The sequence below is a fragment of the Hydractinia symbiolongicarpus genome, chromosome 1 (genome assembly GCF_029227915.1).
Source record: "Hydractinia symbiolongicarpus strain clone_291-10 chromosome 1, HSymV2.1, whole genome shotgun sequence".
Lineage (NCBI taxonomy): Eukaryota > Metazoa > Cnidaria > Hydrozoa > Anthoathecata > Hydractiniidae > Hydractinia > Hydractinia symbiolongicarpus.
The window spans coordinates 16,552,513-16,577,345 of NC_079875.1; the positions used below are offsets into that span (position 1 = coordinate 16,552,513).

General features: G+C 32.9%; 2 protein-coding genes across 8 annotated transcripts in view; both read right to left on the bottom strand.

The window, feature by feature from the left end:
* Positions 1-2,306: 2,306 nt before the first annotated feature.
* Positions 2,307-3,321, bottom strand: LOC130656404 (hydralysin-like). Its single transcript, XM_057459286.1, has 3 exons — positions 3,269-3,321; positions 3,114-3,204; positions 2,307-3,056 (listed from the first exon to the last, which is right to left on the bottom strand). Exons 1-3 carry the CDS (start codon positions 3,319-3,321, stop codon positions 2,307-2,309), a joined length of 894 nt encoding a protein of 297 aa, XP_057315269.1.
* Positions 3,322-7,043: 3,722 nt separating this feature from the next.
* The window catches only part of LOC130643369 (sodium channel protein 1 brain-like), a 30,294-nt gene continuing 12,504 nt past the window's right edge, over positions 7,044-24,833 (bottom strand). For 3 of the 7 annotated variants that reach the window (XM_057449590.1, XM_057449589.1, XM_057449592.1), the window contains exons 2-24: positions 22,662-22,870; positions 21,342-21,470; positions 21,056-21,150; positions 20,571-20,768; positions 20,431-20,479; positions 20,168-20,312; positions 19,748-19,885; positions 18,807-19,589; positions 17,771-17,959; positions 17,179-17,364; positions 16,531-16,689; positions 15,987-16,164; positions 15,543-15,589; positions 15,017-15,445; positions 14,414-14,587; positions 13,917-14,042; positions 13,320-13,637; positions 12,682-12,933; positions 11,269-11,539; positions 9,823-10,476; positions 9,348-9,458; positions 8,130-9,001; positions 7,047-7,750 (exon numbers count right to left, since the gene is read on the bottom strand). In XM_057449590.1, the coding sequence (XP_057305573.1) occupies positions 7,721-7,750; positions 8,130-9,001; positions 9,348-9,458; positions 9,823-10,476; positions 11,269-11,539; positions 12,682-12,933; positions 13,320-13,637; positions 13,917-14,042; positions 14,414-14,587; positions 15,017-15,445; positions 15,543-15,589; positions 15,987-16,164; positions 16,531-16,689; positions 17,179-17,364; positions 17,771-17,959; positions 18,807-19,589; positions 19,748-19,885; positions 20,168-20,312; positions 20,431-20,479; positions 20,571-20,768; positions 21,056-21,150; positions 21,342-21,470; positions 22,662-22,870 (5,742 nt within the window). In that variant the 3' untranslated portion in view covers positions 7,047-7,720. Of the gene's footprint in view, positions 7,751-8,081; positions 9,002-9,347; positions 9,459-9,822; positions 10,477-11,268; positions 11,540-12,681; positions 12,934-13,319; positions 13,638-13,916; positions 14,043-14,413; positions 14,588-15,016; positions 15,446-15,542; positions 15,590-15,986; positions 16,165-16,530; positions 16,690-17,178; positions 17,365-17,770; positions 17,960-18,806; positions 19,590-19,747; positions 19,886-20,167; positions 20,313-20,430; positions 20,480-20,570; positions 20,769-21,055; positions 21,151-21,341; positions 21,471-22,661; positions 22,871-23,360; positions 23,947-24,833 lie in introns of those variants that run through there. The other 4 variants (XM_057449591.1, XM_057449593.1, XM_057449587.1 and 1 more) reach the window with 4 other exon arrangements.

The following is a 24,833-nucleotide window of genomic DNA, read 5'->3' on the forward strand; positions in this document are numbered from 1 at the left end:
CACTACACGGCCAACATTTGAACAAATACGCGTGTGCTTATAAGAAACCTGAGACGAGCTACTATATTCCAATACACCAATCCGACATTCGCGCCCCATTTGGTATTTAATGCGCGGTCAGGGGTCTAGGTCAAAGTTAGTGTACACAGGAATTTATTTTGGTGTACACTGAAAGAAGCCATTTTTGTTGCAATTAAGGTAATTTGGTGTATACACTTTGGTTTATTTTGTAGTAACAATAGTATGGCTCCATCACAATGTGCTGTTGTCAAGTGTTTTAATAATAAAAGGAAACTTGAGGTTGAAGACACCTGCCAAAAATACTCCCTGGTTACCAAAGCCAAGTGATAGAGTCTGTTCACTTCATTTGTTGATGGGGAACCAACACCTTCAAAATTTGTGAACAATGTTGTTGCTTTTTTAAAAATAAAATAACAAGGAAAAAGTTTGTATATAGAAAACAAAGTAATTTAGGTATGTGACTCACCTGCCAAGATATTAGACCAAAACAGTGTTAGAATTTGGCACTTGCTAAAAATAATGTGATTTGTACATGTGTGGCTATAAAAATAACCGTTTTTATTTCTTCTTTTGGGCCATACTATGAGCTGTGAAATGAGGTTAAATAATGATCGTAAAACTTTGTGTTCCACGTTTACCAAAATCATCACAACTAAAAGATAATTTTTTTACTTTATCTGGTTTTACTTCCTTTCGGTTTGGAAGCCATTCACAACTTCCAGCTGTAGATAAAACATTTGTAAGCCTGACAGCTGACTCAATACGGAATAACATGGCTGCGATGTGATTACACCAGCCTGACATACCCGGCATACAGGAACAATGGGCTGAAACAATGTTTGTTTTGTTCTTCCTGACACATATCCAACGTTTATGTGGTGCATTATTTGTCCTTTCAGATTGTCTACAACAATGATGAATCAATGCTGTGGCAACTAACATCAGCAAGCCACCACCTATTAAAATAACTGTAAGCTTTTGAGTTTTTGTAGTTGTTCAAATCCGCACTACTAAACTCAATGGGATTAAAAGCTAAGTAGTTGAAAATAGCAGGGTATGTTAATGCAAGGCCACTAAGTAATACCATCAGTTTCACAAATCCAACCAGGCGTTAAATAATTGGATCAGGCAGTAGTACCTCACCGTGTAGGAGTTTGGCTTGATATTCTTGCATCAATTGACCTTCTACCTCCTGTGCTGTTTTAACAAGTGGAACATTGGTCTCAGCAGCAACAAACACTCTAGCTACGAATTCAGCCTTTCTACCTCAAACCTTTAAACCACGAAACCTGAGGAACATCTTAAACTCATCCACATTCATTTTATTGACCATTTCGTATTCCATGGCAAGTTATAACTTAAAATAAAAGCTACAAATAAAAATAACAACCACTCTTTGCAGCTTGAGCTTCAAAACTACCAAAGGCGCTAGAAATTTGTCTACACTAACTTCACAGACCCTTTTTCCCACACGGTCCCGGGAGATTTCGGATTGGTGTATAGCTTCAAGTTTCAGAAATATAACATAAATTCATAACCCCATATAAGTTAAAAATTACCAAATTTGCCAATATTTTTATTCTACCGACAAGTCGCTCACCTCTTTGCCTTAAAAATGAGAGGATACAAACGTTGGATGCTTTCAGTTAATGTAACTATGGTGAAAATTGTTATTCAAAGAAGAATAAATTGTAAATTTCCTTTGTATATATTTACTTTATAAACTTAACAGGATTTCCATAACTTACTAAGCAAAGTGTTTTCAATGATAAATTAAGATGCACTATTTTTACAGTTGATTGACATTGAATTTTGTTTAACGCTTTTAAGACCGGCCTTTAGGGAATCTCTGAGAAGCCGGGGGGTTGGGGGTGAGCTTAAAAAGCCTCCCTCCCTCCAAAAGAAGGAAGCGGATATTGTATTGCTACAAAACTTGGCGAGAGTGTTTTTTAGCACATTAGGGGACAATTAGGATCATCTGTTCAAAAAAGACATCATCATACATTTCAGAACCAAAAAAGTCAAATCGATAAAGGGTAAAATTTGAAATTAGAGACTTTGTTTTAAGCGTTTTAGGTGTATGAAAAGTCACCAAATTCTAGCGTCTAAAACGGTATGCTTTGAAACTTATTACAAAAAAGGACGTGATGTGGCCGGGGAAAAGCTGTTAGAGCTCTTCCCTCACCGCAGTCTGAATAGAGTTAAAACTGAATATATCATATCTATATTGTTTGATTATTTTTTATTTCTTTATATAATTGATTAGTTACACATTTTGAGAAATCCTAATCATTTATTGGTTCAGCTTTGTGCACAACGGTGTGAGTATCCATGGCATGCACTCCATTTATTTTGCATGTTATATCACCACTGGTTTTTGGAACAAGATCTTCTATTGTCGAAAACCAAAAATAATGACCTTTCACACGATCAGGAAAATTAGCACCCATCATTCCACGTACAGATATTGGCATGTTGTAGGTTATTGTCTCCTCTCTCATAGTAGCTACCATATCTACCTTAACTTTCGATCGCGCCTTGACCGGAACACTAATTGTCGATGTTACTGACTTTTCTACAGAGTGACTTCCTGATGTACCAGCAGTAACGTCGATCTTAAATGACGTTCCAAAGGTAAAGACTCCTTCTACGCCTATTTTCGTGTCGAAACTCATCCCAGTTGTTATGGATGCATTCCACCCAGTTGTATCTGTCCACTTGCCAGTAACGCTTAGCTGCACTGTAGCATCAGTGTCCCCATGATTATACGCAGTGTTTGAACCAAGAACAGCTGTGTTTGGTTTTGGTGAATCCCTGCTGATGATTTCTTCTCCTTCCACATTCTTGTAGCACCAATGCCCATACTGCTCAGTAATAGGAGGCTTGACAGCGCTATAATAAGTTTCATTGTTTAATGCTATTCCATCAGGTTTCTCTCCAAATATCTTTTTGAAGCTTTCTCTTACAGAGTTGGGGTTAGCATCCAGCCCTTCTAGATCAGAAAACTTTAGGTATTCTTTCACCACCATGATATTCTAAAAGTAAATATTTAAGAACACGTCATAAAAGTTTTTGCTTCGCAAAATACTAACAAACTTCAGTGCTTTTTTACTTGCATCATGGTATAAAGACTGCTTTCTTACCTTCAATTGTGTTTTAGTTTCTCCCTTACTTTCATCTGCACTGAAATTGCAAATCCTTCAGAATTTATAAGATCACAAATGTTACAATTAGCCTTTGTATTCACCGCAAAAGACCGGAAAAGTACGTAATATGCAACAAACCAATTAACTTGATCATTACTCAATTTTTAAATACTTAATAATACCATTCATTTATTCTCGTGCGTTCCTGTAGATGAGAATAAATATGGATAACTATTAATGACCTATTAAACGCCTTCTTCCCAATAATCGCTCATACTCTCAAATGTGCCCAGCGTAAACCCATATTTAGCCACAAATCGGTCAATTAATCGACTCTTTCCTAACAAACATCGGGGACAAAAGTATTTTATGTTTTTCTATAAAACCCTATAGCCATTTACAGTATTCAAGAATATCAATAACACGGTTGTCGTGACAAAACCTAAAGTCATTCATACCTTAATGGGATACTTTGGTCATTCTTAATGATGAAATAATTATGATTCGATCTAAAAGGAATAAAAACTGTTTTCCAAAGAGGAAAATTTCGAGCAGTGTTTGTGACTGTAATTTGTTACTTTCGTTAGTAATTTTAGCCCTTTTTTCCGCCTGTCACGCAAAAGAATTTTCTCGTAAAATCCCTACGGGAGCCTAAAATCCTTACGGGAAAAAAAAGCCAACATTTAAATGCTAATACTTAATCAGTGAACTAATGAAATAATAAACTACTTGAAACCTTGGACTTGCTAAGTGTCGTGGCTACTAGAACTCAGTGCAAGATCAAGGTTTATCAATTACATCGTTTTTAATGTCAGGGTATTTACCTGCGTAGAATTTAAATTGATGTTTATAGTCTGTCCGCTACAATCAACTTCCAGAGTTCTTAATCAGATTTGCAATAACGACTAAATAGTATGCCGAAATCATTTTTATTTAACAGTTAAGGAGTACGCAGCAAATATTCAACGAAACTTGAGAAGATCTTTGAACGTCCTAAAATTTCATGTTTAGCAATCATCATTAATACATGGGCGGAAAAAGTCAACGAAAAAATCTTCAACGGAAAAATATTAATTTTGGAATCTGGCAAGCAGGATATAACTAATTTTTTTAAGCTTTGACCAGAGTAAACAACAAAAATTCCTACAAAGATACATTAAGTATAGAAGACTTCAAGGATTTTTCAAACATTATAAAGATTTCAGTAAATGCGGGTTCTTCGTTTTAGTCCTAAAACAATGTGAAATTTTAACTTAAAACAGCTGCATAAATCTTTCTATAGCTTTCATTTGATTAAACTTTGGCTAAAATCTTATAGCTAATTCCCTATGCTTTTTTTGCTCTGATATAAGTCTGATCTACAACTTACCACAATTCAGAGAATTTCGCTGTTGAATAATAATATCAGCAAATTAAATGAGTATATTTTTCGTGTTGACATTATTGTAGATAGACATTTTTTGTTGCTGAATAGAACTAAAAAAATTTTCCATTAAATAATGAGCATATATTTTCTTTAAACAAGTAACATATAATGTTTCGTTGCTACATTTGGAAGTAACTTTTGTAACCATATGTTAGTATATGTTATATTCTAATTAACTACCTACTTAACCCCGAACAACGCCAGGTGGAAACCAAGCTTGATTTTGAATATTTACCTGTTTTTACTCGTTCAGATTTGCTGCATTGATAATTCGCAAAAAAAACATTGTATGATCTAAAAATATGTGTAATTGTATATAATAAATAGTAAAGAAGGGGACGTTCTTTAATTCAAATTTTAGGTATTACCAGGTCTAAAAGCCTAAAATCATCTTGTTAGTGATGGTAAAAGCTCAGACCGTGCTTCTTCATACTTACTTTGCGAAAATATTCACAAAGTGTATTGAAGTTTTCGTCTACTAAAAGAATGGATTGAAGTACCTACAACTCTAGTTACCGATAAGATTTATTTATATCCGCGCATTATAAAGTTAGTCGACAAATAAAAAAAAGATCATTTCAATGTTGAAATTTATATTCTCAAATTATATCAGGGAGTATGTTTACTCATTAAGAACTTTGTAGGTTGGTGACTTTCATCAAAATAAAATAATGTACTGGGAACGAGGTTGATAGCTAGCTAACATATTGTTCCTTGCTGACCTTAAGTGCAAAACATTTGCCAGACTTTTGGCGGTCAAACTCTTGGAAAAAGAAAATGAAATAGATACATATTTACAACGAGATTAACCCAAGTCACAATGATGGACCAATTTGACCACTTTGAGAACATGTTAGCTTTAGCTAGATTCACAAAAATCTGCACAAAAGATCAAACCTAGCCATATATATAGAACTATACTAACAGCAAAATTATTTATTATGAGATTTTTTCACATGATAGTATCCAGACCAAGATGTATTAAATCTTTTTTCGCAATGTGGACAACTCCAGCTTACAGAAGAGTGCATCGTTTTCTTATGTCTTGCTGCATCCCGCTTCAATTTGAATCGTTTTAAAATGCTGGCTACACTGGACACATAAAAATGGTTTCCCCAGAACGCTTAGAGAACCGTCAGTTTTGTATTTTGAAGAAAATTAGGCTGTCTGGTAAATGTTGCAGAACAAATATGACACTTTAATATCCGTGATTACATCTGTTATGGTCTTCTAAAGCCACTTTTCCACTCATTTTAATTCTACAAACTTTGCAAATAAAACTCTCAGAATTTATTGAAAATTCTGTAATTGATCTTTCAATGTTATGCTCCTTTACGAGGTCTAACCCAGATTTACTGCCACAAGTCTTATCACAGTGATTGCATTTTAACTTTTTAAGGTCGTGCTTAAAAGTATGGTGTTTAGCTGAACAAAGTTTTCTATGTAAAAAGATAAATTATTTCTTATTATTTATGTCTTGTTGATAAAAGTTCTTGACAGTTACTACTTACATTGAGCAATAATTTAATTGTTTGTAGTACTAATTTATAATTTCTTTTCTAGTCGAATCTGTTTTCCCTATTTTTTCCTATATTGTTTGACAAGTTTATTCAATATTGTTCCTAGTATTTATTTATTTGTGATTATACAATTAATGTTGATTTTAATATTAAGCAGTATATTGGATGAGATGGAATCAAATATCAAATACATACAGTCTAGTAAACATTTTTCCCGCCGCTTTCCTTTGTCAAGTTTTTCATAATTAATTGAATTGTTTTTCTAACAGCTAATTAAGAAGATGAAGGAGTGTATCAAATATGTATAATGTTTGACAGAGCAATTTACTTATGGGTGGATGATAAATAATATTATTATATACCCGTAAGCAAAAACAGCCATTGAATAAATAATCGTATTCCACCCGTATTATTCAATGCTTGTGACGTAACAATAGTTTTGACAAAACATTCGTAAACGCATGTTTTGATTTTATCCTTTCCGCCTCATTAATTTTTATCGTAATTAACTGTGATTGGTTGTTTCTTAGTGGTCCGTTTTCTGATTGGTCGATTTCCAAACACGTGAAATGGCGGGAACTTTTTTGTCGAGAAAATTCTTTTTACAAAAACATCGATTTCACAAAAAAATGTTTCGATCTACACTATAAAATGAAACGAAAACAAAACAAACACAAAACAAAATAAGTAATATTAATTATAACAATCTCTTTTGGGTATATAATAAAACATATATACAATAGGTAAACATAGGTTATTGGATTTATTAACCCTCGGTGATATTATATTCAACTCCGCTGCGCGTCGTTGAATATAAATAACCTCGGGTTAATAAATCTCAATAACCTATGTTTACCTATTGTATATCTACTTAATATATTGTTCCTCTACTAATTTATAAATTTGTATTTATACAATTTCGTTCTTATTTTTTTATTTGTATATTGTTGAGAAATTAATATTTAAAAGTTAAAATACATTTTTTCTTGTAATCCTGTACGCAAAAGATACGGAAAACATGCCCATTTAAAACGTAGATATTAGCTTTGTAGCTGCGCTAGTCTAGCACCCTAAATGGTGCTACGTCGCTTAGCACCTTTGCAGTATATATGAAAAATACGCTATTTAGGGAGTGCGCACAACGACTTTTCTGCAGCACCTTAAATGGTGTTAGAATGGCATTTCTAAAGCTGTCAGTGTAGTAATTATCGCAGAAAAAGATACGAAATAAATTTATGGATTGATGTTTTTTAATGAGATGATAACAATAATGTCTTTAAATTTTGCAGACGATCTTTGTTTAGCGATGACTTCGATGCTTATGATTGACATCTTAAGTGGTTTCCTAGTTGAACGACTGATACCTGCGCAAGTTCCTTAGCTCTAAGGAGAGCTTTTAATGTAATACGGCTACCCTTCGCTGGATCCTTAGTGGTTGCAGTACCATCAGGGACTGGGCAGGCCATGCTGGAAAAATATTCGCATTTTGGTTTTCTCAACGCACTAAATCATCCTGATGATATGTTTATTTCTTAATTGCTGCGTCAATTCTTTTTGTTGTAGTGCACAAACTTGATTTTGAATCGTCTTAAAGCCAAATTTCATCGTCATGCAGTGGTGATCATATTATTCCTTACCTAAATCAATAGGAAGTAAATGCACTTGAAAATCCCCGACCAGTATATTCCAAACTTTGTATCATTCTAGGCATCTTAGTAATAAATTTTGAAATTAAAATAATTTTAGATCTGTGCGTGCTTTAAGCCAAATTTACGGTTTAATTGCAGAAATTTTACTGAAACTTAGGAGGTTGAAGGAGCTGCAACTTATTCAGACAAACAGAAAATGCGAGAAAAGTTTCTTCGTGGTGCTCCACCCGAAAGTGAAACACAGCTTGCCCGTATTAAAGCGCTTAACTCAGTGTTTAGTCTGAGTCAACCAGCTTATTTATATAAAAATTCATATAGCTAAATTATAATATTAGTAATTTTAAAAAAAATATATCTACAATTTTACATGGGGTAGTGCCAAATCTTGCCTTCGTTTTGATACTTTCGGCACTAATGACTGTTGTGAATTGGAAATTGTTACAAATGACAGATCTTCCAGGCTGCTGTTACCTATACTAGCTGGTAAGGAAGATTCCGAATCAGTTATATTGTAATGAACATTGACTTTGTCAAGAAACGGTGTAATGTTTTCCTCAAAATCAACATTAGTCTCACTTTCAGCATTAGTAATGCTGATTTTGATATTGTTTGCATTATTTGTAGGGCATTCTTCAGAATCGCTAACGACATCAGAACGAATGGCGAGACTACTGTACACCTGGGCATCTGTTGTTACCTGTAATTTACCATCTGCTGTGCATGACACGGGACGTGGTCTTTCAATTACATTTAAACAGTTTAGATTAGTTCCAGAACTATTCTCACGCGCACTTCTGGACCGTCGCAACCGGTGACTATCTATTGAGCTATTGCCATTATTTAATAGTTCTCCTATTTTTACTCCTAATATAGGAGAGATTGTTGTTATTGTACTTGTTCGTATTCGGTTCGAGACCTTCGCGTCCGATAACAATCTATGTATAGGTTTTTTACGAGTTCTGTTTGTGTGTGGCGTTTTGCTTCCTCTAACACTAATAAACGAGTGAAAAACGCTGTCGTTGGAGTATTTCTTGTGTGGTTCGCCTAGCTTTTGTGTTTTCGCTTTCCAATTTCGAAAATGACGCTGAATTACTAAGGCAGCTTTAACTTCTTTTAAGCGATCCATCGTTGTGGTTTTCATGTCATCCTTTTGTCGTATTGGAAAGGCGGCTTGAAGTTTCTGATCGATAGTCTTTTTCATGTTATCATAGTGCTCCGTATCGGCTTGGTCCATGTTACCTGAATAAGAAGAAAAAACACTAGTTAAAACTCATATGCTGCATATTTCGGTTGAATAGGCATTCCATCGTGAATAAATAGCGTGCTGTATCTATATTAAATTTGCCTGGTAGCCAGGTGGAAAAAGCCTCACTAAATGTCCACTCAACACCGAATAATTTCACCCTCGTTGCTTTTACTGAAGTTTTTTCAGTTACTTAAAGTGTCTCGAGCATATGCTGAGCAACAATGTTGCTAAGGCTTTACAAAAAGGTTCTAGTTTCCTACCAATCATTGCCAGAGACGATAAAGAACTTCCACTGATAAAAATTAAATACTTATAAAATATTATAAAAAGATTGTTTACCTAAAAATCGTTCCAGAAGTGCTTGCAGTACATCAATGCAATGAATTTTATCATCATTCCTCATTGGCAAATTCAGATTGTGCACTGCAACCTTATTAGGAAAAGGTATGCCTAAAATGATAGGTTGGGTACTAGCGATTAGAGACATATCAATGGCCGGTAGAATAAAACAGTAGCTTTGACGGTGTAAAGCTTAAGTGTAATAAGTACAGGCTCGCAGTGAAGTTGGAATTGGAAACATTCAAACCCCTCATTGTTCATTGCAGACTGCAATTCAAAAGCTAAAAGTTGCTAATATTTTCAGATTAGTCTCATCAGAGTTTAGGCAAAAAATGAGCACGAAAATAGGGGTAAATGGCTTTTCCTTTTTCTAAAAAAGGCAGGTATGTGAAAAAAAAATAATAACAAGAATTTCTACGATAATCAACTAAAGAGAATGATTAAAGGAAATAATAAAATAAATAAGTGCACCAACCTAATGGTGCACCAAGATTTGCCACTAGATAAGGTAACTTTTCAAACTCGATGTACTGAGTTGCAAGTGGATCATACAGCTGCCATACTGCATAAAACATTTCTATATCTTCATCTGTAATTCCTATCTCCTCTTGCTCGTGAGCTTGATTAAAATTTTCCAAAATAACAGCAATGTACATGTTGACAATGATCAAATAAGTTATCAAGATAAAAGTCACTAAATACACAACCGCAATCCATGGACTGCCGCAGTTGCCATTGGGAATGTTTTTATAGTTTGGATCACAATCTGGCGGTTGTACCATTAATGCATCTAAAACCTCATTCCAACCTGCCGAACTGGCTAATCGAAACAAAACTAATACGCTATTTCCAAATGTTTCAAAATTAACAACATTGTTTAATGCTCCGTGTTTTCTAACGTAGCCAAAGTTCGACATACCAATTATAGCGTATATAAATAGGATAAGAAAAAGTAATGCTCCAATGTTGACTAAAGCCGGCAGCGAGATAACTAATGCAACAAGTAGACGGCGAATTCCCTTAGCACTGTTGAAGTAACGTAAAAGTCGACCAATTCTCAGCACTCGTGCTACTCTTAGTACACTAGGTGTAACTGATAGGATCACATTCATGTATTCAAGAATAATGCCTAAGTTGAAAAAAGATTTAAGTGATTATTATTCTCATTTGAATTTTGGATTCAAATGGACGTTCACAACAATTAAGTGATTAAAATGCCTTAATCGTGGTAAACTTTGCGCAGCAGAACAAACTCTATTTATTGCGTCTCTGTTATAAAAATAAGACTGTGTCTGTCTGTAATAGCCCAACTCGATTATATTTTCTTCTTTAAAGGAGGCTAGAGCTAAAATTTCTCCTAAAAACTATATTCCGTATTTTTTAACATTTTTAGTTGGTTAGAACAAATTATGTGATAAAATAAAGTGTTCTGGTTAACTGAGAGTTGTATTGTATAGTAATTAAAGTTTACCGTCACGGGTTTTAAAACCACTAGGGAATGTAATTGATTTGTTATAAATTAATGTTATTGTTGTTGTCTATTTCGTTGGAAACCCCTTTACTTGCGGTCGTTTTAATCAAATTAATAACAAACCGTTTTTTGATGAGTACAAGGAATGTTTTTTAAAAATATTAAAGTGGACACTTGCACGAGTTTAAATAAGTTAATAGTAATATAAACAAAGCAACGATATAAACGTTGTTTGCTCGTATTAGTTATTGTGCGCCAAAGTTAATATAAATAATTTAAAAAAGGAAAAGCTTTTGCTTATGTCGTAGTAACTTTATATCAATACAATATTGTACGAACAAAAAGATTTCAAACGTTCTATCAAGTTATCAATAGCATTGCTTTGTCCCACAAAGAATAGCATGGCGTAGCCGAGCGTAAACGGCGTGGAATTTAAAACAAGCTACTTACCCACGACAGAAAGAATGACGATAACAAAGTCAAATAAGTTCCACTTGTCGGTGAAATATTGATGTCGTAATCCAATGATGCGCACAATCATCTCAATGATGAAAATAACAGTAAAGACAATGTTTACTATATGCAACATCTTTGTGTATTCTGCAGGCTGTTGATAGTGTTGAAACATCATGATGAAAATGTTTGACAAAATCATAAACATTGTGAACGTCTCGAATTTTGGACTGATCGTTAAGTCGAATATTTTCGCGTGATAGTAATTCTAAAGGCATAAAACAAAGTTTATATATATATATATCATAACAACGCACTTCTGGTTTTCGCATAGTCGGATATTTCTTCCTGACAGAAAATCTGCTTAATCTAAAACAGATTTAGATGGCATTGATTTGGGGTTGCATTATATATCTGTAAGTCATGTCTATTTATTACAAGATCTTTTTTATTTTTACGTTTCTTATATTGCACTTATTTTGTCATAACTTAGGATCGTAAAATTTTAGCTGTATGTCATTTTCTCTACTCGATTTTATTGATGAACTGTCTATAAACATAGAATATTAACCCTATAATAACTGTTTTTGAGGGCAACACCTGAGAATATTGACCGATGTCAAAGTATTGCCCGAGCTTACGAGGGCAATACGTGATAGAGGTCAATATTCAAAGGCATTGCCCGAAATAAACAGTTATTAATGGATTATTATCCGGGTACTGCATTTTGAGACAAAAAAATATAACATTATAAGCAGGATGTAGAAACCATGTCTTTATAGAAACTATTCCCTTATGGAACGTAAATTCGAACTAAAAATACATATATTTTTTAAATAGAATATCGTGTAAACATTACAGGTTTCATTGTGTAGCTACAACATAGAATTTTTTAAAAGATAAAAGTAAGTTTCTCTTCTGTTTCGCGTTTTGTTTACTTTTTGCCGTGTTTTTTACATTTAATGGTACCATATTTAAACTTTAAACACGGTTGCTATGGTAGCGGACAATACCGTGGAATATTGCCCGCTATGACGCAAGTTGTAACTATTCACATTGCGCGATTTTTAAAAATATCGATGCCGCCCTTTTACACGGGTAATGAATCTGTTTTTAATATTGAAAAGAGTCGTGTGTAGCTTTAGTTCGTACTCCGTAGAGTAAATTAAATAATTTTTGCTACCAGGCGAAAAAAATGCAAGAAATGATGCGGGAAAATTAGAGGCTTAAAATTAATTTATCCACTAGTTGCCTAATAAAAACCCTTTTGTTGATTGAGAATGCCTGTATATTGCTTTAGCGTTTTTTGTATGAGAGATATATGCAAAAACGTCGTGGATTTTGCCACAGTTTTGGCCTCACCTAGCGTGAAGTAACAAGTTATGGCTATTTATGACAGTAATGTTTTACCTGTGGGCGATGTATTATCCTTTTTGGCTTTTTCGTTAAAGCCTTCTTTACGGTTGAGAACCATTGCTTCTGCTCCGTTGTGAGGAACACCTCAATAGTACCCCCATCATCGTACTGTTTCTTTAACCGATAAAAATTATCAATGATGACGGAAATGAAGAGATTTAGAATAAAAAAGGCGCCGATTATTATAAAAATAACGAAGTAAAAGTAAGCAACAAAGTTGTTTTCCCTCACAGGTTGTTCATCAATCTACAAAAAATAAAAAGCAGTAAATACAAGTGGTTTCAACAATATTAAATGAGTTATAAGAACGTAAGAACATTCTAGTGCAAAAACAAAAACAAATTATTCAAACGATAAGTCCTTTATTACTGCGAATAGAATTTGCAAAATATATACAACTTATGTATGGGGTTACTTATTAAAATTCTATTCTATCTATTATTTCACAATATTGTAGAAAGGTATATGTCTCGTTAGTCTGTGTCGTGTCACGACTTAAATGTATCTTTTAGAACAAAACTTAGCTTTTTGTTAAGCTTGTCTCTAATTTTACTTAGCAGGAAAGCATTTTTTGATATACAGCCAAAATGAACTTAAAATTATGCAAAGACAAAAATACAATGCATCCATACTTTAGTTGCATCGACAGCATCTCGCATAACTTCAATCCAACCTTCAAATGTGGCGACTTGCAGTAATGGTAAAAATCCATTCAAAGCGTTATCAAAATTAACATGAGAATTTTTCCAGCTGTACCCACTAACCAAGCAAGCTGTTTTATTTGGAATTATTTTTGCATCTAATCGATTTCCATTGTGATCAACACATTTGAAGAATTTCCCTCCAAAAAACTGGACGCCCAAGATGCTGAAAATGAGCCAAAACACCAGGCACACAAGCAGTACATTACCAATGCTTGGAATGGCTTTTAATAAGCTGTTCACTACAATCTAAAATCGAATTATAGCGTATATATTGGCATAAAACGAATAAGTGCAGATACTTTTTATCTGTTTTTTTAATGCACATTGAATAATCTAGAATGTACCACTGATGAAGTTGGTCATAATAGAATTAAAACGGAACGCGTATAAGCATTTATTTACTTTTGTTCTTAATTTATTTCCGTATGTTCATTATATCCTTTAAAAATTAAAGGCTTCTTTTTTTCTCGTATATTTGTCGAAAATATAGCATATTACAGAATTATGGAACTACTAACTACTGACCCTCATTCCATCCCATCTCGAGACAGCACGTAATGGTCTCAATGCTCTCAATGTGCGAAGGGAACGCAGTGTTTTTATATTGTTTGCTGAATTTGTGTAAATGTTGATCACGCTGACGATAGATACCTAAAAGTAGTATACATAATCAAAACAAAAGGACATACATATTACCATAAAGGTATAATTGAAATCCATTCTTTGTAAAAGCTCTTTTCCTATGATCTATCCCCTTTGAGCACTTTGTTAAATATGCAGATATTAAACACATATTAAAGGGGTGTTGCTGCTTGTCGCTTAAAACAGTTACCTTCTCATCAAAGGACCAATCTCAATTTGCTTGGAAATTAAAAAATATTATCAGGTTTTTAAGATTGTGAAAAGACGTTGAAAGGAAGAACCGAAGGCGTTCCAAAGGTTTAACATAATCAAACGTTACATCTGAAAATATTGAAAACTTCGATGCGCTCACAGCCACGATGGAAAAAAACAATACTTACCATTACAATAACAAAATCCAAACAATTCCACGGATTTTTGACGTAGGTGTACACACCAAGCCCGATCACTTTCAAAACAAACTCAAAGAAAAACAGTACACAAAATATTATATTTAAAATATCAAGTGCTTTCACCAAGTTTGGTTTTGTTGAAAGATAAATGTCTTCAAACACCTAAAAAAAGGAATGATATTAATAATAAATGAAATAGGTCATTTAAAAAAAATATTATAGCGCTGTGACAAGTGTTTCAAAGAGTAAGTATAGAACATAAGGAGTCCAAACGACAAGTCAGTCTCAACTTAGCATATAGTAGAACTATCAAATTTCAGCGCAGAAGAGGATAACAACAAAAAGCAACAGAACTTAAACATGTTTCGACTAATGATATCTATTGTTTTAGATTGCATCATTGTCTATGATTTATTCATAAATGTGTTGTTTTAAGTTTCAAAAGCTTGTGATTAAAGTGTTGTTTGTGATTTATTATTCAAAAGGTACTGGCAACTAACAGCATAGCTGCATTCATTACTTCAACCACCCACCCAACATCTACACTCACAAAGGAATCCTGCCTACAGTTAAACACCAATGTCAACTTACCAGTATGAGACTGCTTGCAGCAATCAACACTAAAATTCCATTCTCGAACCATTTGTTTTCAATTAAAGTTTTAATTTGCATTCGAAACTTTGTCCATGTTTCATTTTTAAATTTTGTTTTTTCGTCTCCAAAAAAGCAACAAGGCAAAGACGGACAAAATGGATCTAGTTTTCCATAAGCGTCATTATTGTTGTTGTTGTTGTTATTGTTGTTTTTGTTTTCTTTCTTTGGGCTGCTTAATTGTGAATTGCAGGAATACAGAGAGTGTGTTGGTGATATATTAGCTCGAAATGCACCAAGGCCATTCTCGTTTTTATTTTGAGCAATGCCAAGGTTTACTATTGTGCTTGGAACGGCGTTTCCGTTTTGAAATTCAGTACTACCAATCACATCTTTATTTTCCAATGTAGATTTCTGTAGTTCTTCTTCCTGTTTAAGACAATGAGTAATAATTTGATTCGTAAAAGTCCCTGATGTTTCCAGGGACTTTCACAAACCTAATATTCCGGAGATATGTTAAACTTACCATTGTTGCTTTTGCAGCTCCATTTGATGCTGCAATAGAAGGCATTTCTAACAAGAAGAAGAAGAAAAATGGACTTATTAAATGAATGTTTTAGAACACAAACACAAGTATTATTTGTATTTTTCCTAATTACTATCTTTGAATTTCATGTGTCTGCTTATATTCACATTTCACGTAAAAAGTAAAAATATTTGAAATCCTCAGCAACTATTGATAAATTTCTGTCTCTTATTAAAAATGAGATTAGGCATGTAAAACAAACATGCCCTAAAATATTCCTACCAGAAAAAATAAGAATTATATAATAAGCTAAAAAATATTTTAATAAATTTAGAAGAAGATATCTACAAATTAATGCTTTTAAATTTTATTCATTTTATCCAGTTTATTGGTTAATTCCAAGATTCCCTGAAAAAACGTTAAAAGCAACGAAGAGTGTCTTACGAGAACCTGCATCTGGACCAATTCTTTGCCCCTTAAAGGCATTTTGAAGTCTTGCCAGCTTTCGTGTACTCGATATCCATTTTAGTTTTGATTTCATTGAGTTTCGCTTTTTCAGTTCCTCTTCCATAGCTTGATCGGCGAAAGAGTTTAAAAGCAAAGCCAAAAACAGATTTAAAACCTGGAAAACAATATTATTTTTGTAATTGTTCCTTAACAAAGGAAATGTGAAGATTTGCTTGACATGGACTAAGTGTATCTTGCATTACACTGAGATAAATTTCTATTTGAGTGTTTCGCTTTTCATAAAGTGGTAAAAAAATATTCGGCAGTAAAATCAAACAGATTTGTCGTATGAAAGACATTCACTTTTTCACACAGATCCAGTTCAGGCGAGAAGAATTATGTGACACCATATGTGACACCACGTTGACCATTTATACTCATTGTAAAATGTGCAAGTGTGCCTCCGATAACCCGAGTTTGTTATAGTGCAGAATCCCGAAAATGAATTTTAGTAACACAATCAGAAACACTATCAACTTACCAAGAAATTACCAACGATCAAAGCTGGCATAAAGAAGGCAGCAGCCCATGTTCCAGTGGTTTGCATACAATCGTACAAAGGTTCGATCCACTCACCACACAAAACGCGAAATATGACCATTATAGAGTGACCAAAGTTATTAAAATTCCAGACAGGAACCTAAAGAATTAAAATCAATGGTGTTATGCCTGTGTAATATTTAATCCTGCAAAGTTGCATTTTGAGTTCCAAACATTTCATTTGTACATATACATATTGAGGTAGGTTTAATTTGGGCGGGGTTTGTTTTGGCAATGAGGAAAATTATATTTTTGGCCAGAATTTAATTTGACGCTGACTAAAATTTGAATTTTTTATCTTTAAACTAAAAACAAAATTAACATTTGTTAAGCCATAGGACATTTTCAGATGTATAAAAACGTAAACATTAAAACAAAAGTATAATAAACTAAACTGCATACAAATTACATGCCAAAATATTAGACTTTTCTAACTCATTTCAAGAGAGCTAAATAGCTTTGCAGGTCAACCATTCTTCTGCTAAAAAACAAACTTTTCACAAAATCGACATTCGAAACCCCTATTGAATTAACACTAGACCTTCGTACTCAACAAAATATGTCAAAAGATTGCGAACATTAAACATACCTGATTGTCTTCAAATTTTTCAGGCTTGTAACTATCTCCAAATACATGCGTTCCTACTACAGCAAATACATAAACAATAATGCCGAGAATTAAGGTTAGGTTTCCCAATGCGTTCAAACTCCTGCCGATGGCTGATAGTAGCAATCGCATTGTGGACCATGATTGAGCCAGTTTTAACACTCGAAACTAAAAAGGAAATAAAAGTTGAAATGTATTATTTTTTTTGTTTATTTGTATTGTAGTGAATGACTTTTTACCCTTGAAGATTGTTTTACTCATTAAGAGCAAAACAGTTCTAAAATTTTCCTCACAGTTACAAAGCACATAATCTCATCGATGTTTTTAATAAAAGTGATAAAGAAATTATTTATGCAAGCTTAGTGCAGACTAATGTTTTTAAAACAAAGCAAAAGAATTTGCAGCATAATTGCCACATTGTTACCTTGAAGTATTCAGAAAAATCAAAACTGACAGTATAAAGGCATAAAGGCAAACAAAGAAACAAAGAAACAAACAGGTAAACAAATAAACAAAAAAGAAATTAAGATTCCACAGCAATTATAAATTGTATTAGGTTATTCAAAATCCCTACCAGTCGTAACGATCTGATTATGGTAAAATCGCCATTATCAGTGGTCGTTGCAATCTCAATGCAGAGATCTATTACACTTAGGATGACGACCAGACCATCAAATATATTCCATTTGCTTTTCACATATCCAAACGGGGAGAACGCAATTAACTTTAACACCATCTCAACGATAAAAATGCCAGTGAATGTCTGTACCAATAAAATAAAAATAGATATGTTAATAGAAATAATTGAGATTAATTTATCAGCAGTACATATTTAGAACGTTTATTAAAGACATTAATAGGCATCTATTAATTATAGCTATAGACAAAGCAATCACACAATGTTCTGAAAACGCATATTAAAGAGCTATTTAAAGGAACGGCAAAAGGAGGAAAGACGGCATAAATATCCCGATGCATTTTTTCTTCCTGTTTTTTAGATCAGTAATGCTGAGATACTTATCCTGTCCATAGAAAATTGCATTGATCCATTGACCAAAGAATATGTCTTGTCTAATATGTCTTGTTTAATCTTTTATTTTTCTAGTTTAGAATTCTATTAGTACGGTTATGTACCCCTACTTTTAATTTGATCAATGATATCCATACTAAGTAAAGTGTTAGTTCGCCTTTAGTTTTTATGTTTTCAAAGCAATATAGTTTCCTTGGTGAGACACTGGAAACGTTACTAATACTTTAATGGTTTAAGATTTGACGCCGGCGGAAAATAAGATCCGAAGATAGTATGGGTTATTGGCAGTGGCGTAAGAAATGTTAAATTAGCAACAATTTCATGTTGGCATTAAGTAACATGGTTTTAAAAGTAGATGAAAAAATTAGGATTTAAAATAGTTAACAGTGGCGTGAATGTTACATGACATTCGTCTAAATGCTACATGAAAACAGAAACTAAGGTTATACCAGTTTCCTTGTATTTTTCGGACACGTATGAGCACGTAAGACTTTTTCAATAACCTTTTTTAAGTTCTCTTTGCGAAAACAACTTAGAAGTAACTGTACAGCTAAATATTTTTGGTCAACAGGCTACTTACGTGATTCGATATATCCAAAGCTTGTTTGAATTTTGGATTCATTCGATCATATTCCAGCGCCAAGCATATAGTATTTAATAAAATAAACAAAGTCACACCAAGCTCAAACCAAGGACTCATCACAAAGTTATAAACTTTTAATCGAAGCTTCTGTGATGGCTTTAAATCTTCCTTATCAACGTCTGCAAAGGGTTCTGGGAATTGCGTTTGCGTATCAGCATTTAAACGACTTGATACACGAGAGCTAAGAGACGGCTTTTTGACAGAGAGAGAGTCGTGTTTCTTTGTTTGTGTTTTAGCTTTATTACTTGCTCTTCTTGTTACAGTTGGTCTTCTCGTTTGATTGCTAGCTGTAGGAACATGCAATGTTCTCCCTACGCTTCTAACACTTGCAATGTTAAGCTTTCTCGTCAAAGGTGCATTGCCTGCATTGGTTTTGTTTGTTGATATATCATTTCTTAATTTATCTTTCACTCTGTCTAATTTTACTCTGTTTATGATACTTGTAAGCTTCTGATTGGCTATTGTTTTCGGTGTATCTGATCCCTTGTTTTGATTTCTAGCTCTTTTAGGATGAAATACACGTCCAAGTGCGATAGTATTACTTGTTGCTTTAGATGTGTTTGAAGTGCTGGATAAAATAATGACGCTTGGACCCTGTTTTACGCATGATAAATTACTTATACTGTCTATATTTGGGTCATCAAATAACAACTTCGGTAAAATTCTTTTATGGAGCGAGTAAGAGGATGCAACCTGACGAAGAAATTCATATTGGCTCTCCTAGAAGTAATAAGAAAATTAAAAATTTCTCCTTCAAAGTATTGCCTTCGTAATTTAATGTACAATAACTTCAAACGATTAATACTCAGATAAATGGTAGGAAAGTAATAAAACTATCATACGATGTAAGATGAAATGTGTAAATGCCGGAAACCTACCAAGTCCGCGTTATGTGCAGTTTCTTGTTGATAAGATACAGCCACGACAGCTAGCACCAAGTTAATTAAGTAAAACGAACCAAAGAAGATGACAATCATGAAATAAAACACATACCAGGGGCCCATAGATGAACCAATCTAAAACATCCATGTATATGTATTATTATTATGATTATTTTAAAAAAAAAAATTCTAAAAGCTGCTTTGTGGCTTCTGATAAAAACAACTTGTATGGAGAACGTAGAAAGAAAAATGTGATACTTTTATCTTCAGAGTTTTTCTCCGTGATGTTTTTAATTAAGAATACAGGAACCTTCTGCTTTCCTTATTTGGAAACAAAAATAGATTGAAAATTGCGACTTTTAAAGTTCCAGATTATAAATAAAACTTCATTTCTTTACACATAGTATTTTAACTTACATGTAAATATACATCCTCCCAAAAGTCAAGCGTGACTAATTGAAATGACGTCAACAGAGCCCAACCAAAATTGTCATAACTTGTGAAGCCAAAATTGGGATTCTCTCCAACGTCTGGGAGACATGTATAATTGGACGGACATACCCTAAAAAATGCAGTAAACAATTGTTATTCTCAAATTAGGCAAAGTTTGGGTGTATTTCGTTTTGTATCACGTTAGTGTCTAATGAATAAACGAATGAGATATAGGTACTTAAACTTACATTGAACCGGTAACGTTTCCACATATTTGGATTGGTTCGTACCAGTTGGCTAAATAAAATATTTAAAAAAATTGTTTATAATGCAAAGTTTTAAAAAATTACCCGTGGAATATCATTTTATTGGATGATGCAGTACTTACATGTTTTTTTTATTTCTTGCAGCCACGTTTTATTTTCAGAGATTGTCAAGTTGCTTTTGACACATTTGTTATGAAAGTCGCCAGAAAATAGCTGAAGTCCAACAAGTGCAAACACACATATAAAAAACGCAGTCAGTATTAACACATCTGATAACATCCGCATGGATTTTAATAACGCATTGACCATGGTTTTTAAACCTACAAGAAAAAGGAGCATTTTCTTACGGAACAACTTATAATTAACGAGAATATCCAGAAACTAATATTCTTATCCAGTCCCTACAGAGCAAATAAAATAAATAGCATTCTAGTATGGACTACTATATTTTTATTCTTATTTTATTTATATTTTTATATTTTTATTTATTTTTGTATTTCAGTTTTTTTCTATATGATAAGGATCTGTGTGAAGGCTTGATTATTAATCAGGTGAATGCAAAAAGATAATAATTTTTATGCTGTACTATTTGACTCTGAAATATTACCTTCAATGGCTGATATTGTCCGAAGAGCTCGCAACACCCGAAATGTTCTTATACCAGAAAAATTCACCATCATTCCTGGTGCTAAAGTCATGTATCTGGAAAGAAATTTAAAATTTGTAATTTGCAAATCTCAATAAAATATGGTATTGCAGTAGCTGCTGTAAATTTCAAGCGACATTAAGTAAACAACGAAACAAAAAAAAGTTAAAATTTCAAATAACACTAGTGAAGGCCGGACTACCTTTTTTTATTTTAGTTCAGTTCGAATACATAATGCTATACTTACCCAAGCAGAACAACAATAAAATCTAACCAATTCCATGGATCTCGTAGGTATGCAAAACTGTGAAACACAAAACCTTTGGCAATGATTTTAAGAATCATTTCTGTCGTGTATATTGCAGTGAAAACGTATCTACAATGAAAGTTTGATAACAAAAGGTTGATTATTACGATACTTGATTAATACTTAGAGTTTTCATCTGTTTTCTGTCTCTTTCTTACAACATAATTTGATTTAAAATTGCGGCGTAATAAACACATATTGGTATTATATTGTATTTCATAAAATATTTAAGTTAAAAACAAGCAAAAAAATCAGCAAAAGCTTTTTGATATATTATCATCATCAGTGCCATATAATGGACTGGCACAGTTATTTCTAACACAATGGTATTATATTGATGAAAATGGTATGCGATAGAATGGGATACCATGCTTTATTTTGGCAAGTTTTCCCTTCCTATGAATAAATTTGACCTAGGTGAATCTGCATATGTTATGAAAGGTTTTTGTTGAACAATTAGACACGCAAATTGCGCAATTCTTTCAAGGACTATTCCATGGTTAATATTTTGATGGAAATGTTCCCGCTAGAAAATAACTCGTATGACAAATTCCACAAAAATAACGCATGCTCTTTCTCTATTCAAAAGAGAAAACAAATAAAAAAGAAATTCAGTAGACAACTGGTGCTCCTTTGTCTAATCTATCATCGTCGGACACAAACGTAACGAACCAATCAGAAATGCTATAAGTAAACGTGTCCATTTTTTACTGTTGTTTGTTTCATTCCCGCCAATTAGATGAAATTAACAAATTGATATGAAATAAACAAGAAACTTTTTTACAAGAAGTGGTAAGTTTTGTTGTATTTTTTCTTTATTTTGTTTTATTCTTTAGTCTTTTTTATTCTTGCTATTGTACTGTTTAAAGATTCAGCAATAGACATGTTGTTTTGTTGGCATTTGTTTTCACATTATTTTTCAATCAGAGTTATCCACACATTCTTATTAAACATTTTTTTTCTCTTTTCGATTTTACATAGAAGTCAATATACTTCAACTTTCTCTTTGATGAGCTATTTCCAAACCACATTCTGCTCGAAAATATTTGAAGATTTTCAATTTCTGCTTGTTAAGCGCTGATTTAACACTGTTTTGATAAATTTTATGAAAAAAATATAATTAAAAAGTTTTTTCTTACACATGCTTAAACACTTTCGTTTGCAAATACTTTCATGTTAATTGTAAGCTTTCATGCATTCCATTGGTTATACAGAAAATAAAACACTAAAGGTATACGAAAAGAAAATTATAATTCATACTCAGCTTCTTCTGGAGCGTTGTCTAATGCCAGGAAAACACAATTGACTAGGATAGTTAGAATTACAAAGAATTCAAAAATCTGATTTGTTATCATATAAATTATGCTTTTCCGAATGACGTTTGTCGGTCCGAATAACCACAACGATTTGGACTTGTTGAACCGATATACGTAAACTTTACCCAGTCGACTAGCAAGTACCAAGAAAGTCTAAAACAAAAACATAGCAATTTATATGTTTATTATTTGAAAAACATCTTGGTTAATCATAGTGAAAATATATTTGTGACTTTACTGCACAAACTTTGTAGATGCTCTAAAAGTTTATTAAATACTATTTCTAAGTTTCATTAAATTAAAAGAATTAGTTAAAAAGATATAGTAAGAAACACATTGCACCCGAAGTTACTATATTCAAAAAAAATTCACATGAAAGTCGTCGAAGAGATAACAAAAGTACATCGCAGCATCAAATGAAATAGTCATAAACTTTGCCAAAAAGGATATAGATTGGGCATTTGAAAAACATATTTTTCTGCTTATGTTTTACCACACCAAAATACAGGCCAAATCTCTTTATAATGATAGCCGTATTTTGTCTATCTGTTTGTGCGCGCGGAAAAGTTAGTGCTACGGAAACACGAAATATTTTTAAATGAACAAACGACGATCAATTCTTTGTGTTGATAAACAAACCTACATTTTTATGTATTCTCATTAAAGGTTCATCTAAATGCTTGCACTCGCTCTCCACAGATGAAAATTTTGTTACAAACGATTCTTTAACTTCATATTTGCTCCTTTTATTTCTTAAATGAATCTCCCACATTCTCCCAGTAGTAAAATTTATCCCGATACCAAGCGTTTAGATAGCCTTGATAACAGTACATCAAATTTTAAACTTCCTGTTTCTTAGTTATAACGGATTACCTTCGTTTTTCTCGCTGGTTCATTGAAGTCTTATTAACAACCGTTATAATTTGACCTCCACGATTTATTGTTATAAACAAATTTATCAACTAAATTATTTAAATCAAGTAGCAATCGAATTATTTCTTTCACTTCAATGTGTTTGCCAATGAAACCAGCAACACTTTTAAAATATGTTGTTATTGTTTAAACACCACGCTTAAAACTTTAGTTTAAAAATTTTAACTTGCTTTAAAAATTCGAGATAGTACCGTTTTGAATCACTTTGAAACCAAAAAAAAATAATACAAACATACTATCTAACTAGAAAAAGATTTTTTTAGTGGCATAGCGAAGTCAAAATGTAATTAAAATTCAACAAAATTATTTTTTAATTTAAAGAAAAATAAACATAAAAGAAGCAAAAAAGAGATATACAAGGCAGAACACCTGCACTCTAAATGTTTTTAGAATTTAGTATTGTGCCTCCATTTTTTTTTCTTTAACATTATAGAAATAAAGGGGGAAACCCTGGAAACTCTATAGAAATTAATTTTAACGGAATTCTAGCTAGAGCAGAAAATACACATTTACGAGACACCTTGATATTGCCTATAACTCAGATATGTCATGAGACACCTCCATGATGAGACCAAGGAAACAGTCTGCACTATTATATGTTTGAGTTATCAGCGCATTCAAAAACTGGACAATTTGGCAACAAAATAAAAATACTTTTACTTGGCAAACTTTTTTAAAAGTCTTGAAGATAACATGTGTTTGAAAGTGCCTTGTCGGTGCCTAACTGAAGAAAGAAGGTGAGGGTGATTTAATTTTTTTGGTAGAAAACCTTAAGAGATTGATCTAAATTTTTCTTTTGCACTTCGATCAAGAGCAGGGGCGAGGGAGGGGGTTATTGAAAAATCGTCTCATGGAGTCATTTTAATGAGGAATAATTTAGCAGCGGTCAAGGGAAATTCAAAAGCAGTAAAGTTGCTTGTAGTTCGAGTTATCATGTATCGAAGTAGAATCCCAATGAAAACTTTTCCATACCTAAGGAATTATGATTGTAGAAACTAACAGGGAGGAAAGAAAAAACGAAGATGAAGAAAAATAAGTAGAACGATTGAAATAAACAAATGAGCCCAAATGCGACTAAAGTATATGACAAGATATTTTATTAATCATAAGCGAGGGCGTTAATCCCCATCAAAAGTAAAAATACTTTCTACTATTTATTATTTATTGTTACTCTTTTTCTTTT

What these genes read in the sequence shown, in the direction of transcription:
- LOC130656404 (XM_057459286.1), bottom strand. Translation starts at nt 3,321, where the DNA reads ATGATCAAGTTAATTGGTTTGTTGCATATTACGTACTTTTCCGGTCTT. An exon ending in TACTTTTCCGGTCTTTTGCG is followed by an intron (nt 3,205 to 3,268) that starts GTGAATACAAAG and finishes TTGCAATTTCAG; the next exon opens with TGCAGATGAAAGTAAGGGAG. An exon ending in GTAAAAAAGCACTGAAGTTT is followed by an intron (nt 3,057 to 3,113) that starts GTTAGTATTTTG and finishes ATTTACTTTTAG; the next exon opens with AATATCATGGTGGTGAAAGA.